The sequence below is a fragment of the Mauremys reevesii genome, linkage group 6, assembly GCF_016161935.1.
Source record: "Mauremys reevesii isolate NIE-2019 linkage group 6, ASM1616193v1, whole genome shotgun sequence".
NCBI lineage: Eukaryota > Metazoa > Chordata > Testudines > Geoemydidae > Mauremys > Mauremys reevesii.
Window position 1 is genome coordinate 27,271,321 of NC_052628.1, and position 17,247 is coordinate 27,288,567.

At 40.3% G+C, this 17,247-nt stretch overlaps 2 protein-coding genes across 5 annotated transcripts in view; both read right to left on the minus strand.

Annotated features, from left to right (window-relative positions):
• Positions 1 to 1,831, minus strand: part of TTC33 (tetratricopeptide repeat domain 33) — a 97,449-nt gene extending 95,618 nt beyond the window's left edge. Inside the window, exons 1-3 of one of the 4 annotated variants that reach the window (XM_039545707.1) lie at positions 1,654 to 1,831; positions 833 to 1,022; positions 182 to 414 (exon numbers count right to left, since the gene is read on the minus strand). In XM_039545707.1, the coding sequence (XP_039401641.1) occupies positions 182 to 414; positions 833 to 856 (257 nt within the window). In that variant the 5' untranslated portion in view covers positions 857 to 1,022; positions 1,654 to 1,831. Of the gene's footprint in view, positions 1 to 181; positions 415 to 832; positions 1,027 to 1,324; positions 1,457 to 1,653 lie in introns of those variants that run through there. The other 3 variants (XM_039545709.1, XM_039545711.1, XM_039545708.1) reach the window with 3 other exon arrangements.
• Positions 1,832 to 9,966: 8,135 nt separating this feature from the next.
• The window catches only part of PRKAA1 (protein kinase AMP-activated catalytic subunit alpha 1), a 30,418-nt gene continuing 23,137 nt past the window's right edge, over positions 9,967 to 17,247 (minus strand). The window contains exons 7-9 of the mRNA XM_039544649.1: positions 15,745 to 16,231; positions 15,463 to 15,589; positions 9,967 to 13,468 (exon numbers count right to left, since the gene is read on the minus strand). Coding sequence (XP_039400583.1) covers positions 13,224 to 13,468; positions 15,463 to 15,589; positions 15,745 to 16,231 — 859 coding nt within the window. The 3' untranslated portion in view covers positions 9,967 to 13,223. The remainder of the gene's footprint in view (positions 13,469 to 15,462; positions 15,590 to 15,744; positions 16,232 to 17,247) is intronic.

A 17,247-nucleotide genomic window follows, 5' to 3' on the forward strand; every position in this document is an offset into this window, starting at 1 on the left:
ATGCAGTCAGCTCTGGTAATGACTGATTCAGCACTGGACTTAATAAGTAGTTTAGCAGGATTTATCTTTTAAACATATGTGAATCCGGAAGCCTCTATTGGATACTTCCTATGAGTTAGAAACAAATAAAATGGTATTTAGTGTTAAGTTACCCTAATAAAGATTAAAATAATATTGGTACCTCCTATTTTCAGCCAAACGTGCACCTTCATCTTTCAGCTGTTTACTTTTCTCCATGCAGTCTTCCAACAGAATCTCCTTTCTTCTCTTAGTGGCATGGAGCCAGTCAACATCATCATCATTATCAACCAGACCTTTGTCATCAGCAGCTTCAGCTTCAAATTGTTGGGAAGTGGCCTTCGAAACCTTCTCCCCAATCTTCCTCTTCCACCCAAAGGAAGCCATTCTAAAAAACTAGATGAAAACATTTTTTAACAATTTGGTTTCTATGTGTATAGAGGAAAAAAACAGTAAATTAATTTGCTCATTTTGATACAGAGAAAGTAACATATCAAACTCCCATTCAATCACATGAATATTGAATTTGCTGGCAGCCTAGTGACCACACAACGTCAGCGTAATTTTGAAACTGTATGGGAAACATTTCTCTGTCGGGCTGATTAAAAAGAGAAGCAGTTGTTTGAAGCAGCTGAATGCTGAAGTAGTCCTGACAGAGAGAGGACAGAGGGCACAAGAGGTGATCAAACATGCATCATAAATTACAAAAACCTGTGATAACTAGGATGTGTATTGACTATGTTTTGGAATGTGAATGGAATTTAGGGTACTGGTCTAAATCTATAAAGCCCTAAATATCTAGGGAAGTGCTTACTTGGGAGCACTTTTCTCTCTGCATACTGCTACCACATTATCAGCAAGATGTTCTCTGTGAGGGGCTTTAATTTTTTGACCATTGGGGCAGGCTGAAGGTCTCTTCTCATTCAGCAAGGAACAGCAGCGGGAGGAAGGTGGGTGCGGGGAGATGTTGGTGCAGTTGTGGAAGGAAGAACGTCCAGAAGATGCTGTCAAGTATCAGAGGGGTAGCCATGTTAGTCTGGATCTGTAAAAGCAGCAAAGAGTCCTGTGGCACCTTATAGACTAACAGACGTATTGGAGCCTGAGCTTTCGTGGTGAATACCCACTTCGTCGGAAGCATGTAATGGAAAGATGATGGTTTAACATTTATTTTTGGCAAAGCCACCTAGAGCCAAGGAAACGCAGATGATTTGTTTATACTTGGCTATAAAGCTAAATCAATGGCACGTATAATAGCACAGCAGAGACGGGTGGGGGGGGGGGGAAGATCTGAGATTGTATAACTTGCCGATCAGCCCGTTACGCCTCCCCTCTGTGCCTGATCCATTCCACACGAGGAGGAGCTGCCCTGACTCACAGCTACAGGCTCCGGGGCTCCCTGGTTCAACCTCCGGGGCATCCACCAGCCTCGGAGGGGGCGCGGGCGGGGGCGCTGGCGCTTTACCTAAGACTGAGCGACCCCAAACCAGCGGGTTAGTTTAGTTCACAGCGGCAGCCGCAGCCCCGGAGCCCACCCCACCGGGGAGCGGGCCCGAAGCGGGGGAGGGGGGAGAGCAGAGCAGAGCGCGGCCAGGGCGGGGGGCTCGCTCGCGAGGCACCGCGGAAGGAGGCCGTTACCTGGCCCCTTCTCCGGCTATTGCTCTTCCGCCACCTCGAAACGCACGACCTTTGAACCCGCCCAGCACGGAAGCGGAAACAGCTTCCGCCTGGGGGGAAGCGGAAGTTGTTCTTCCTGGGCCTGTCCGCTGGTTCACCCAGCCCCGGGGAAAGAGGGCGGGGCGGCTTGGCCCCGCCCGCAGACTACAACTCCCAGCAGGCCGTGCGCCCGTTCTCGGGGGCTTGAGGGGAACCGCCCCGCCCCGCCCTCGCGCCAGGGAGACCTGCGAACGCCGCGGTGCGGAGCTTACAGGCTGGGAGCCGCCCTTCCCTAGGCAATAGCCTCGTGCGGGAGATGGGAGCGCGTGCCCTGTGCACGGTCCGCTCCCCCCCCCCGTCTCACACACGCGGGAACCAAGCGCTGACAGCTGCCTCCACGGGAGGTGCTTGCCCCGGGCAGTAACTGCGCTGGGAGAGCGAGCCAGGTAACGAGTCCAAAGCGCAGAGGCGGCCAGTGACCTAAAAAGGTCCTGCCCCAGGAGATCCCGCCTTCCCTTCGCCTCTCGCTTCTTCTGGACCATGGCCAAGCACCAGGCTTAATTTAATAATCGTGCACCGCACCTGCCTGGCGATCAGGGCGCAAACGAAACACACAGGAACGCCCGAGCTGTCGTTTTCCAAAAAACTTGCCCCAAACAATTGCAAGCTGTGGAAGATCCTGGACAGGAGCTACCCGTTATTCTTACCAAAGTGCTGTCATTAGAATATTTGCTCTTTTCGCACAGTGCTTATTGGTTTTCTCACAGTGTTCATTTTATTCAAGAACCAAGGGTGTTTCAGCTACCCAGTGACCCTCAGCACCATGCTGCCTATGTGCATGTCAAACCTTCCCCTATTTACTTTAATGAAGGTTTGGGTAGGTCCCAGGCACTCTCCGCAGCTCAGCGTGGAGGAAGAGAGCAAAAGTAATTACATTCAAGCTTCCCAATTATCTAAATAGATTTAACTGTAAACTGCTTTCCAGGAATTGCCAGAAGCTAGGAATGGGATGGATCACTTGATGATTGCTTGTTCTGTTCATTCCTGCTGGGGCATCTGGCATTGGCCACTGTCAGAAAACAGGATACAGGGCTAGATAGACATTTGGTCTGACCCAATGCGGCCATTCTTATGTTCTTAATTATGGTGGGGGTAGTAGGAATGACACCATTTAGTAATTCTCTTGCAACTGTTAAGCTTTATCAATTGACTTCCCTTTTTATGTATGTTGCTGCATAAAGTAGGTATATTGAATTCAACAGTGCCTGAAATTGTAAATATTTCCTGCCTCAGGTATCCTGTAGTCTTAGGACAAGTCTACATTACAAAATTAAGTTGACTTAAATTATGGCAACATACAGCCAGCACAGAAATTGATTTGGTTTTATACACCTACTATATGCTTTGTGTCAGCAGTGTGCATCACCAGGAGGGCTTGCACTGATTTAACTGCCAGTGTGGGGGCACTGGGGGACAGTTTCTGAAAGGCAGCAACAATCAACATAAGCAATGCAGTGTATACACTGACATGGCATTGACCTAATTACATTGATTTAGTGTTAGACCTCTCACAGAGGTGGAGTTAAGTTGGTGTAGTGGGCGAGTTATGTTGGTGGGAACTACATTTTAATATAGAAGCTTACAGAGTTAGGTCGACGTAAGATCAGGCCTTAATGTATGATCCTACCACATATTTCAGTTGCCTTGTCTTTGAAAATAACTTCCTATTTTACTAGCACTTTTATCCATCTATCAACAGTCCCTGACCCCTCACCCAGAAAAGAGCAAGAAAAATAGTAACCAACTCAAAAACTCCTAGAAACATTCCTTCAGATAGAGCCTAAATATTTCCAGAGAAGCACAGAAGCTGTGCAGCAGCTTTGGCAGAATATATGGTTTAAAAAAAAAAACGTGTTGCAAATATAAGGAATTCATTTTTCTGCAACTGTAGATTTAGACATGTAGGAATCAATGCATTGGTAAAAGTGCAGCAAGAAAATCACGTTTTTTGGGGGGAGGGGGGAGTGTTGTCAGGATAAAATGTATCGTGGCAACAGTTGTACTTGCCAAGGTAGATGTCCAGATAGCCCCTGAACTACTTGCAATGTACAATCACCAATCAGTAAGAAGAATGTCCGTTGGGAAACAGTAAGCTCTATGTAAATAAAGCCACACCTCTGAGATTTGTCTTCACTCATTTGGTATAGAAAGTGGTTAAATCCAGAGCACAGAAATCAGAAATGGTTGAAAAATAGACCAAATTCCCTTTATTAATGGAAAAGTAGTTTATCTGATTTAGAATAAAGGCCTTAATGTAAACATTGGGTGTGGTTGGATTAGTTTTTAATAAGTTCAAAAAATAAAAGGTGAAGGATTTGAAAAGTTTAGACCACGGGGTTAGATGCCAAGGTGTAGGCCTACCTGTAGGGGTGTGGACTTAACAACAGGTTGATCCTGTAATTCATACTTCTGCAACTGGGTACCATAGATTTCTGACTGCTTGTAAAATGTCTGGAGATTCCATGGGATGAAAAGGGAAATATACATATAATATTTTATCTTCCAGTCTCTTGACAATGATAAACATCATTTAAATCAAACATTACAACTTCTAGTCCAAGGGTCCTTAGCCTGACTGTTTCCTAGCAGTTCTGTTACTTATTGATACCAACCACAACAGAGTCAATCTGGTAAAATATTAATTAGCGTCAAACTCTGTCTAATGCTACAAGACCAATACTATTTGAAAAGACCTCTTGATAAGGTTTGTTGATAAAGTTTGATAGTATGGTCACTGTATAACTTTACAACTTTTTACAGAAAGATAGCTAATGTTACTCTTGATTATGTAACTTCCTAAGAAATATACTTCCTATTTTTCATCTTTTGCAATGCACTTAATTACAAAGTGCTACTGTAGTTCATTACACATGATTAAATGCCTCACTAAAATTGTCTCATCAACCTCTTGGCAGTGCCTGATGCGGAGATAATGAAAGTAGGTCCTTCTAAAGGTAGTTCTCCACACTACAAAATCTTATGATTCTTGCTCAATCTGCAGTCTGTGACCCATTGGTGGTTTGCCAAGCACTTCTGTATAGTCAGTGAAGCTGCTTCTGTCACAACAGTAAAGCATCTGTCACTGAATAAGTACTTGTAGCCCTATACAGGACTTTTTTGGGTTTCTAAAGATTGATTTAGCAAAATACACTTCTGTGCGCCCTGTATTACTGCTTGTGTCCTTCACCTTGTATTTTTCCCTGGTGTAAATTCAACTGTGATCAAATTTGGAGGACTACACAGAACAGAGTGAATATATAGGAAAGAACCAAATTGTAAAGTGACATCATGGAAAGATTAGAGCAATGGAAACTGTAAACATGGATCAGAAATATTATACTAATCTAGTTACAAATAGAGGGGATGTACTAAAGTATATATACACTTCAGGGATCAGGTTCCAGGGAGGTTTCCCTGTAGGGGACCTCAGTCTTAGGAAGTGGTCCACAGCACATGAAAAGATCCAAGAGTGACTATCATCCATCTTTCAATTTCACTGCTAATTTTTGGGGGACTGTTGCTCAAGTTAAATCATGGTGTTATAGGATGATTCACATCCTCTTGACTCAAATAGGCTACAGCTATTTTTATGAAATCTTTCCGGTACCTCATCAGCTTTTTCTGCACCAATTGAAGTGACAAGTCTTCTGCCTGACCAATTAACGCTGTGTAAGCCATCGGACAATATGGCATGACATTTCCCAGACCCAAAGAGCTCTGTGTAAGCTCAAAAGCTTGTTCCTCTCACCAACAGAAGTTGGCCCAATAAAAGATGTTACCTCACCCACTTGTCTCTCAATGATATGAGCAGTGAGTTAAAGTACTGAAAGTTGTTATCCAGGAGACTGCACGCTTGGCAGAAATTTCACTCCAAGAGCAGTCAGTATTCATGCTCAGCGGGTTCCTCCACGGTATAGTACAACAAAGCAACTACTGTGCTGGAATTAAGGACTCATCTCCCTTCCCCAGCAGGGACCAGCACATGGTCAGGACCATGAGAACCAGAGGAGTAGAGACCTTTGGTCACTTTTCAAAAAAAGGAAATAAACAAGAAATGGTCTAGAAAATGAGGTGATCATTGTGGTATTGGGTAGGATTAATGGTGCAAATTTAGGATCAAGAAAGTTGACCAAGAGGTTCCTTAGATACAGCTCCCTTTAAAAAAAAAAAAAAAAAGAAATACATTTCCAAAAATCACCTGGTGGTTATGTGTCTTATTTTTTTTGCACTGAACTGGAACTCAACGTAGTGGTATAATCCTCCCCAAACCAATTTTACCTGCTTTGAATTTATCTCAACTATGGCCCAGCATCTATTGCCACTTTGAGAAAACAGCATTGCAGCTGTTACTAAGGGTCAAATTTGTAACTCCAGGCCAGCCTAAGCTAACCTGATGCAGCACACTTCAGTCCCTGTGCTGCAATTCTGCCTGCAAATGCTCTAACTTTAAACAGTCTGGTGTCACAAGTTGTGTGTAGCTTAAGGTAACTAGTCATTGCATTTAAGCTGAACATTGCACCCATGAACTGTGAGTTGAACCCTCCGTTGGCAGCCTTCAGAGAATGTTATGCAGATTTGTTCTCAGTCTGTGTTGTGCAGGAGTTCCTTTTGCAAGTTTTGTTCTGAGAGCTAAGTTTCTGGTTTAAGGCCTGAAGTTTTAAAGTGCTCTAAAATCCAGATGGCCTCTCTGATTTTCTTTGAGTAATAGTATGAAGGAAATTAGCATTAAAGAGGGAAGAATGAAAGATTTTTTTTTTAAATTAGGATATTGTAATCATGATTCATACACCTCATTAAATTTCCAAAACAAATGAACTGAGTATGATCAAAGAAAAGCAAGTTGCTGAGTCATTTTGTCAAGAGTTCCTGATATGAGTAGCTCACATTAAGGAGACTGTGTAACATTTTTGGTGCAGAATTAAGGAGTGAGGGGTTGGCACGGTGGTGGTGGGAATTGGGAGGGTGCAATCTAGGGACTGTCCCCCACTGCCAACCCTCACCTTCTTGGGCTGTGCTTTAGAACAGCTATATCACAACCTTGTGCAAGAGAGCATCCATACAGCTCTTGAAAACCCAGTTTGATGACTAGTGCTTTGACAAAGAACTGGATTTCCAAAAAAATGTAGGTGTTTTTATGACCCTTTGACAAATAATAGATCTGACACCTTTGATCCGAGGGAGCTCAATTACTGACAGGAGAATCAGAAAGGGAGGAAAGTTGGGCACTTTTCTCTCCAGACTTCCAGGGGAAGGGAAGTACACCTATATGTCCTGTTCCCACACAAATATCACCAAATTCCTCACAGAGAAGAGTAGGGGAGTGTGGGGGAAGAAATGGAGGGGGTCACAGCTCTGCAGGGGAGCCTCAGCTGTATCTCCCAAGACCCTTGCATGCACATCATTGCAGTTGTCCTTGCCTTCAAAACATGCCTCCATGTCCTGTCCCTGCATTCTTTGCTTAGATGGACCTGTAGGGCCCTCACTGACACCCACCCCTCTATGTGGAGGATGGCTGGGCTTGACAAGCAGAGAAATGGGAGAGGAGATGATTAGGAGCAGTGCAGGGACTGTCATTTAATCAGGGCCTGCTGTGGCCAGTTTTATCATTACCAAGGAGCCAGAGACAGTAGAGAGGAGAGAACTGGGCTGTAAAGCATGGGAATGCCGAGACTTTTTTGCCCAGTGCTGCCTTGTGCCTTCTAGAATGTCAAGTCCAGCTACACTCAAACCTCTGAAAAACCAGGGAACAGTTAAAGTTTATATTGCAAAGGTGGTGTGTACCTTAGCTCTGTTCTCTTCAAACAGTGCTCTACCATCACAGGTGCTATAGAACGCATGGGGAACAGAGCACATGAGCACTAAAGAACGAAGTCCAAGCTCTCTTCTTTGTTAAGGCAAAACACTGGTTTAAGTCAGGTGGATCAAACAGGAGCTACATACAACTAGCCTATAAAAATACTGAGCCAACTTCACACAAGCCACCCCAGACTTGCATTGGCACCCCCCTTTCATCCTTGCCCTGGGGAGTCCTTCAAGACATTGCCTGCTCTTACCCCCTCACTACACCTGAGTCCAGTCATGTATGCTACCAGACTGCCAACAATCCCCATGACAAGAATTATACTTGTGCACTGATGGCCTACTCCATTCAGCACTGAAAGGAAGCACACTCGTTCCCTCAACATACACCTCTCCTCAGAACACACTGACAACTCTTCCAACAAATCCTTCCACCATTCAATACAACTACGCCTAATTTAAGTATTGTGTATGAAACAGAATTACTAAGCGACATTAAGTGAATTACCTTTAAACCCCTGGAAGAAAATAGAAATCTGTAACATGTGCCAGCATCTCAGTTTTTTTTAAAAGGCCAGTTGTTAGTATGACATGTCTAGTATCAGAGGGGTAGCCATGTTAGTCTGGATCTGTAAAAAGCGACAGTGTCCTGTGGCACCTTATAGACTAACAGACATATTGGAGCATAAGCTTTCGTGGGTGAATGGTAACAAAGTGGGTATTCACCCACCAAAGCTTATGCTCCAATACATGTTAGTCTATAAGGTGCCACAGGACTCTGTGTCGCTTATGACATGTCTAGTACATTTAGAAACTCACTTATTTTGCAATTTAAAAAAAAAAACAAGTTACCCATTTTATACTAGAATTTAACAGTCAAGCTATTCCTGCTCCAGGACTGTGAGCCATTCATTCCTGTGGAATACAGACATTTGATATGGTTCAGTGTCTCTAGTTGCATAATGTATGTTTATTTCCCTCAGAGGGAGGGAAGACTGGATGATCACAATGGTCTCTTCTAGTCTTAAGTATCTATACTTAAGTGAATGCAGCTGGAATGGATGCAGGTAAGTGCTACGATTCAAATCTGAACACAACACAAATAATGGTGTCTCCTTATAGTTCTTCATACTTAGACCACCACCCTTACTGACCCACTCCAGGTGGCCACTGCCAGTTCCAGGTTGTAGAATTCAGGTTGTGTTGCAGGGTTGAAAAAGACCCCAATTTCAGAGACTAGATGCTAAGCCTGGTTACATAACCAGCCCTCTCCATTAAAGAATGCATTGCTATTTTAGTCTGTAAATAAATACTGAAGTAGCAAAGGTATAATCATTTGCTGTCAACATTAACCACTTCAATGCAGGTGCATTTAACAGAACCACCAAACATCAGGAGCCTTTTTATTCTCCCATAGATGCAAAGACCAAAAGGGGCCCATTATGATCTAGTCTGACCACCTGTATAATACAGGCCATAGAACTTACCCAAAATAATACTTGGAGCGCATCTTTTAGAAAAGCATACCATCTTGATTTAAAAATGGTCAGTGATGTCGAGTCCACCACAACTCTTGGTAAATTGTTCCAATGGTTAATTACTCTCACCATTAAAAATGTATGCCTTATTTCCAGTCTGAATTTGTCTATTTCCAACTTCCAGCCATTATATCATGTCATGCCACAGTAACCTGCTTAAATATTTTCTTTGAAAACTTGCAAGTATTAACACCTATCTGTAAGCTACAAAGGTTTTCAAGAGTTAGGACTTCTATTGTAGAAATTATGGATCCTAGAAGCTTTTTACAATAGCATTTGGCAAGCTCTGACAGGATTCTTGGTATAACCCTCTTTGTCTGTGACTACCTGAAGAGGCAGTTCACACCGGTATGGAATTGTATGGAGTAAATTCTTGCAGGTATTGCTAAGATTCGCTACAGATTTTACTGCCCATGCCTATAAAACTGGAGCCATTATTCACAGATGCATTGAGGGGAGGGATAGCTCAGTGGTTTGAGCATTGACCTACTAAACCCAGGGTTGTGAGTTCAATCCTTGAGGGAGCCGTTTGGGGGGTTGGTCCTGCTTTGAGCAGGGGGTTGGACTAGATGACCTCCTGAGGTCCCTTCCAACCCTAATATTCTATGTGTTTAGACATTAGTGCTGAACATTCAGCACTAATCTTTCATCTGAAGTCAAGTTTTGTGGTGTAGATTTGTGGGGTGTAAAGCAGATTAATCTACTGAACTAGTGTAGTCAGCAGCAGCCATAAAGCATGGTTATTGATAATTGTCTTGTAGAAGATAGTAGCATCAACAGTGAGTGTGCTACAGAAATGAAAGATAAAATTCATTCAGTGGTCAGAGTTATTGCTGTTCCATTAGTTTAATCTATACTTTTCATAGTTTTCTGGATTTGAAATAAATGTAGCATCCGCTTTAAATTAGTATACAAAATTTTATGTATGGATACCAAAAAGACAAAGTAGCATGCACACAATTTTCAAACAAGAGATAGTTGAGTATTTTATATTGACTAACATACAATTTCACATCCTTGAAAGGTAAAAAGTCATACAGCTATAACAAGCATTTTTCATTCAGTATTGCCAAAAATTGCAATAGGAAGTAGGCACATCTTGTTTGTAAGAAAAAAAGTGTCCATTTCTTACAACATACAATGGTAATCAACTGACAGTAAATATTTTATTTCAATGTCAAGACGTATGGAAAATGGTCTCTGAAATATTGCACCACAAAGATGGACTTTTACCACCTTACCAGTGTAAGTTACATTACACGTGGACAGATTTATCCACGTCTTATGATTACAAGAAAAAAAAGCAAGAACATTTGAGGGACCTCTCCACGTATAGCAAGCTGGGGGGTGGGGGAGGAGGGAATAATCTAAAAAGCAGTTTTCAGTATTCCCTTTGCAATTATTAACGATGTAGTTGAGTCAGATCTCCCCAAACACAGCCGCACTATGTCTTGCAGTGAAATAATTTGTTTTGATAGCCTATTGCCAGATACTAATGCAACATTTTAAGAAAGTCAGCTTTATGTCTTCATTGCAAGAGCACTAAGAAGGTAGTTATGAAGAAAGTAGTTTAAACTGTCAGAGGTAAAGTTATGAAACATGAATAAAGCCAGAATCAAACAGCTTAAATAGTCTCACTTCTTCCTTCACTGCCCCGTGTTTAAAAAAAAAATAATCAATTCAATGAGAAAGGCTGGGGCCATCAAAACTGACTTATCATACCAATAAAATTTACTTTATTTAAAACTATGCATTCTGCCAGAAATATATGTTAAACTTCATATACCAAGACAAAGTAAAAACATGGTAGCCTTAAAGCAAAAAAAGAGCTGGAAAAGTATAAAAAAGTAAAGCTATATGCACTTTGACATTTTACATGTGTATTCAGCATTACAAAGTATTTGCAAGCTAGGAACAGCTATTGGTTGAAAGGATTTAATCTAACATATGCAAAAGAGACAGTTTACGTGTTCCCAAATGAGGAAATACTGCATTAAAAGACTGTGCGTTTGTTATGCTATTTGTACAAGTGCAATATTTAACAATTTCAAAATAAAACAGCATAGCTAAAAGGGATCACAATAACTTATTGAATAATTGTATCAGAATTAATTCTGACAAGACTAACATTTTAAAAAGTAGAATTTGTGTATGGTCCCCCATGCTAACATCTAAATTACATCAGCAGTATAAACCCAAAGCATCATCTTTAAACAAAAAATACAGCCTTCTGTTTTGAAATACAGTAGTGTAATCCTGCTTTATAAGGACCATGTGTGACACTTCTCTGAAGACAGGGGAACAAGAGTTGAGGTTGGAACTTGTACCGAGTTACTGGATAGACCAGGCAACTCCCAATTTCATAATGCTAAAACACAGCAAATCCTGGGGCTTAAGCAGCTGCAGGTTTCTTCAAACTCAGTGCATATTAGAAACACTTATGGATGAACTTCTAAAGTCAGATAACCCAGATTATTGTATTACTCTATGCAAGGATAAACTATTCTTACTACATCTGTATTTAGCAGTTCACTGCGGGTGAATCCTGAACAAATTGAACTCACTGGCAAAACTCCCATTAACTTCAGTGTAGTCAAGACTTCACTCTGTGTGTTTGGGTTCTCTCAATTATAAAGTGGTATTGTAAAGAAAAATGGGGGGGGAGGGGAAGAGCTCTAGCGGACTACATTTTGAAGTTAACATACAACTCAACTGGAAGATTAAACATATTTTCTGGCATACACAAATTGCTTTAAATTTGTATTTATCATAGCTAAAGGAGCAAAAGTATGTCCAATTACAAATAATGAAAACATTTTAAATGTTTCTGTATGTGAATATGCTATGATTTCTCTAATATTAATTTATTTTTTAAATCAAATAAATCACATTTCTTTCTGAAAAACTGAAACAGGCCTGATAAATTTAGAAGCCTTAAACTATTCATGCCAATTATGTCAACATTTGTGATCAAGTGTTAAATTCATTGGAATACTAACACTCAAATTTATGTGCTTTTATGAGCATTGATCAGTTGTATATTTCAGTTTAAATATGACTGATCAATTGCACTGTTAACTTTAGAATCATTTAATTAAAAACAACAAGATGTGCTATAAAAGTGATTTGGGCATCCTAATCTAGATAAATAGCTCCAACTGCAAAATGAGTTCTATACAGTCCTATAGCTGGCCCAGCATGTGATATAAAGAACACTGATCATTTAAGAATAAACTCAGTGCAAGATTCTGGAAAAGCACACACACATAGGGCTAAGGAACAGAATCCTCAGCCTATAGCAGCATGCCAGGAGCTGCTCCACTGCTACTACTCTAAGATGGGCTAGTGAATCTGTACAGTTCATGAACCCACTGAAAGCCTTCCCTCTTGTGGAACACTGTGCCATGGTGAAGAGGAGACTGAAGAATCTCCTTTCCATGGGCCTTCTCAAACCTTGTGGTATGGGACCACAATTGTTTCACTGACCTTAATATAGCTCACAGGATTTCATCTTTAGTGCTTACTTAGTATTCAAATGCATAAGAAATGCTGACTGTTTGAACTCTCCAACACATACACAATCAAAATCTATCAAAGTTATGATTTCTTTTAAAATATTCACCCAAACGAGCTTGACTATTTACTGCCAATTATAAGTGGGATGAACACCACAGCAGCTTGAACATGTTCCTGCTGTTAGACAACTGAATAGTATACTGAAACTGGGACACAACTGCAGATTGTGCCCAACAAGTCGCTTTCATAGGCCACTGGGCTAGCAGGTGAACATTTACCTACCCTGCAACAAAATGATCGCCAGCATAAAAATCAAACAAAACAGTCTTTATGGTTAACAGTAATGTTCTATGAAGCCTAATGTGCACTCAGTGTAAAATGTTGAGAACCGCCCAAAGGGCCTGTAATTTATTGTACCTGTATTATACTATTGAATAGTGGACAATGTAATCATAACTCACTTCAGCTTCAGTGTAGTAGAGGTCTAACTGCTCTTAATCATGTTTCAGTCCTGTGCAAACTGCATTATGTGGCTAGTCTTCAGCGCCTTAGTTAATTTTAACTTGATTATAATAGGAAGCATTTGACTATGATTTAGGCATGCTTATTGCTATAAAAGAAATAAGCCAATCTTTAAAATTATTGTGCAAGTATTTTAATAAGATTTGCACACATCTCAAAAAATTCTATGGTGTGACTCCCTGGTCTTGGGGTTAAGTCAGCTGAAGAAGAGTCAAGTGAAGACGTCACTGATGAGGTAAGGGACACATCTGCAGATTTTCCTTGTGCATCACCATCAGACTCCTTCTGACAAGATCTATAGCTGCTCACAGAACCTGATCTCTGTGGTGTGGTAGTCCCAGATTTTGCTTCAATAATTTCATCTAGGGGAAGAAGAAGAACAAAACAAAAAACAACAACCTTTACAATGGCAAATGAAACAGATAGCCACTAAACTGAGAATCTGAGGTTCTCTCCCCCCGCCACCAATTAATACCAAGTCTTTGAAAGGTAATCTAGATTTCTACTTTTATTTACACAGCATTTGCATGTGTATGTTACAAATCAAAATATGTACATCAGATGCAGCAAACCCCTGTATTTTTTCACACGGTTAACACAGGTGTTTGACATTCAAGTTAACCTGTGCACAAATGTCTCTGAGTATCAAATTAGCTGAAGAAACCGAGGGCAATAGCCCTCTAGTCCATTCTTCAACTATCATCTGCTCAAATTAGTTTACAAAGTATGTTTGCATGGAGTTATGGTCTATCTAAACTATGAACTTCTACAATTTTTTAAAATATATTTAAATTTTCACACTACTGAACTTGTCCCTCACTTTGCAGTTTTTGACAGACCAGTTTATGAGATTGGAATTCCATAGTAAAGATTGTAAATAATCATTCACTCTTAGATCTGGCACACCCACCCCAAAACCCGATTTGTTATTAACAATTCTGTCTGAGACTTTCATCTGCAGTCTTCTGTCACTGGATTTGGGGGGGTGGGGGGAAAGGGGTGGAACTAAAGCAACTGGAAGAGTAACTTAAAACAAAAAGGAGCTTATTTGTTTTGTTGTAAAAGGAGCTTATTTTTGGAATATCAGACTACTTAGTCTACAAGCCACAGATCAATTTTACAAGTACATAAAAAAGAGTCAATTTGCATAGGTGTATATGGGATAATAAGGGTATCTGTAGATAAGAAATGCAGCTTTTTTGTGAAGCAAATTCCCAAACCAACGTTTTTCTGAGAGTTACAACTATAACAGTATGTGTGTTTCAACTAATATTTTACAGCTAGACCACTGTATATTAGTTCACAAAGCCAAGGTATCAGAAAGTATGGCAGGGTTACTGTACTTGCAGGTCAACACCACCCTTTGACAAAGTCTACCTTCAAAGTTTTGCAGAATCTCTCTTCTGGGCCCTCCTTGCATACCCAGTCACTCTACAGCATAAGCCGCCTTTACACAACATATTTTTCTATGTATTTTGTATGAACCCTATACCCTGCTATACCATCCTATACGCAAGTGAAGTTCAAGCTGAACTACATATCAGTCGCTCAGCCAGACATCCTCCTCCTGTTCAAACTTTTCAGTCTGTTGCACCATCTTCCCTCTACCTATCAGCGTAGTCCTGTGATCCAAGTTTTGCTTTCTATGTAGTCCCCAAATACCCATCATTATAACTAATGTAGCCATATGGAACAAATTCAGAAACGGACCACTTTACCTCTATCCTACCTTAACTCCCAAACATAGAACTAGATATTTACCACAAACACATTCATTTTACACATACAAGCTGGCACGTAAAAGTGTCTCATTCTATATGAGCTTGTCTAGCCTAAGACCATATCTATTGTAAACAGATTCACTGCACATACTATGTGTCTATCGTTAACTATTTCAGAAGTTTTAGTAACAGCAGACAGAGATACATCATGCATATGATACATGATGTGGCAGAATATGGGACAACTCTGCATTCTTAGTTTTGTCAAGTTATCTTCACTAGGAAATAATGTGTTAACCTGAAGTAAAATCCTAGTGGAGACAAGGCAGTTTGTAGTTAACAGATCCAGGTTAAGACTAGTCTGCCCCATTGTCTTGATCTTGACCTGCCAACTCATGTGAAAACTACAACTGCCTTGTCTTTGCCAAGATTTTACCTCAAACTTAGCTAACAAATTAAGCCCACTCACGCCTTTTTTTCTTTAGTGAAGACAATGCCCCAGGTCCTTATAGCCTTCCAAACCACATTTCTAACTGATATTTAAGTGTGAGAGTCCGAATTACACCACTACAGTTTCTTCAATTGTTTATAGTTACATTATTCCAATAGTGATGTATTTATTCTCCTTCACATACCATCAATGCTACGGAAATCCAGTAAGTATGTCCTACTGTCCACCTGGTATAACTGTAAACTCATTTTAGAATATATACTAGTCACTGGATTCTTCCTTCGAACACGCAAGTAGTATGGATTTACAACCTGGAAAAGGATAAAGATGAAATAGTTAATTTCCATTATAATTTTTAAAGAATGAGTGACAAATGTATAAAAAGACAAACCCCCTAAAGTAAGGTATCAATTTAGTGTTTTAAGCGAAACATAACTATCTGTCAGAAAGCCATTTGTGCCCTCACCTTCCATTCGTAATCCAATTGTTTAATTGCTCGACAAACTTCTGCCATGATGTCATTTGGTCGACTTTGACTCCGAATTCCTAAATGCCACTTAGCTCTTCTTACACCTTGGTGTTTTGACTTTTGCGGGTTGAGCTCATCAAGCGTGTGGCGTGGCCGTGGTGCTTCAGCTACTAAAAATGGCACTCTTTCAGGATGAGGGCGAGACAAATGATGATCATCAAGAAAAGAATCTGGTGGGCTTGTTGCCAAATAGAAGTCTTTGGCCTCATTCATTATTCTTCTGTTATCTATAATGAGGTGATAGGCAACTGCTAAGGGGTCTTGATGATTTCGGTTATATAAACAGCTTAGCACCTCCTCTTCTGTGCATTCAAACTTCTCACACACTTCTTTTAAGGCTTCATCATCAATCATGTTTGAGCTATATGATGGGTCTTCAGGAAAGAGATACTTGGGAAGGTCCTGCTTGAACCACTCATGCTCCCTGGATATACAAATAAGTAGTTTTGAATTCAGCCACAGATTTTATGTAAACTTTGAAGGAAAAACAAATAGTTAAAAACAAACTTTCATTAATTATTAGTTTTAGAAAAGCATTTTAGGGTTCCTAAAAAGGAAAATTGTTGATGTCAGGATAACCCATTATGTACCATTAGCAGTAAACCTGAAAGCTCTATTTTGTTTTAGGTCAGGTCAAGACCAGAAAAAAAGGTGTGTTTTTAAAAGTTAGTACATTTTACTTGACGTAGGGGGGCAGAGGTTCATACACTAGGAACACTGAATTACAATTTGCTTTGTCTACACTAGGATTTTACATTGTATTGGCCACTTTTTTCACCTAGCATAGACATGGCCTTAATATTTCAACTCTATATTACTCTACTTGAACCACACTCCAGCAGGTTGTCTGTCAACTGCTTGATGGCAGTAGCAAAAACACAAACTCCTTATTTTTGGAATTTTCAGCCTGATTTTAACAATGTCTACTGGTTGCTGGTTATCAGGCATTAGGTGTTCCCTTCTCCTCCCAACTATACCTGAACCAACAACTGTTTTTTTCGATCCATAGGCTTAACCTCAAAAAAAGGTTTATTTGACCCAAAACAAATTTTAAGGTTTTTTCTTGTTTTTTTCAGTTTTAAAAAAAGTCCAGCTAAATTCTGAAATAGTCAAAATGTTTTGTTTTGAAATGGTTAAAAAAAACATTGTTGATTTTCAAAAAATGTTTTTCTGCCAAAAGCATTTGTTGAATTTGACCCAAATTCACAAATAGTTCTGGTGCCTTCAAAAATGCATTTTTTGGCAAATTTACTATTAGTTGAAAAATTTCAGTTTGCTCCAATCCCAACAGCCACATACTACTTGTGCATAAGAAAAGATCCCTAGTGCTGTTGTATAGGATAATCTCCTTGATAGGTATTAGGACAGGGATTGGTATATATAATGAAACTGGAATTTTGACATTTTGTTAGCCATTGTTCATTCTAATCTATATTCAAG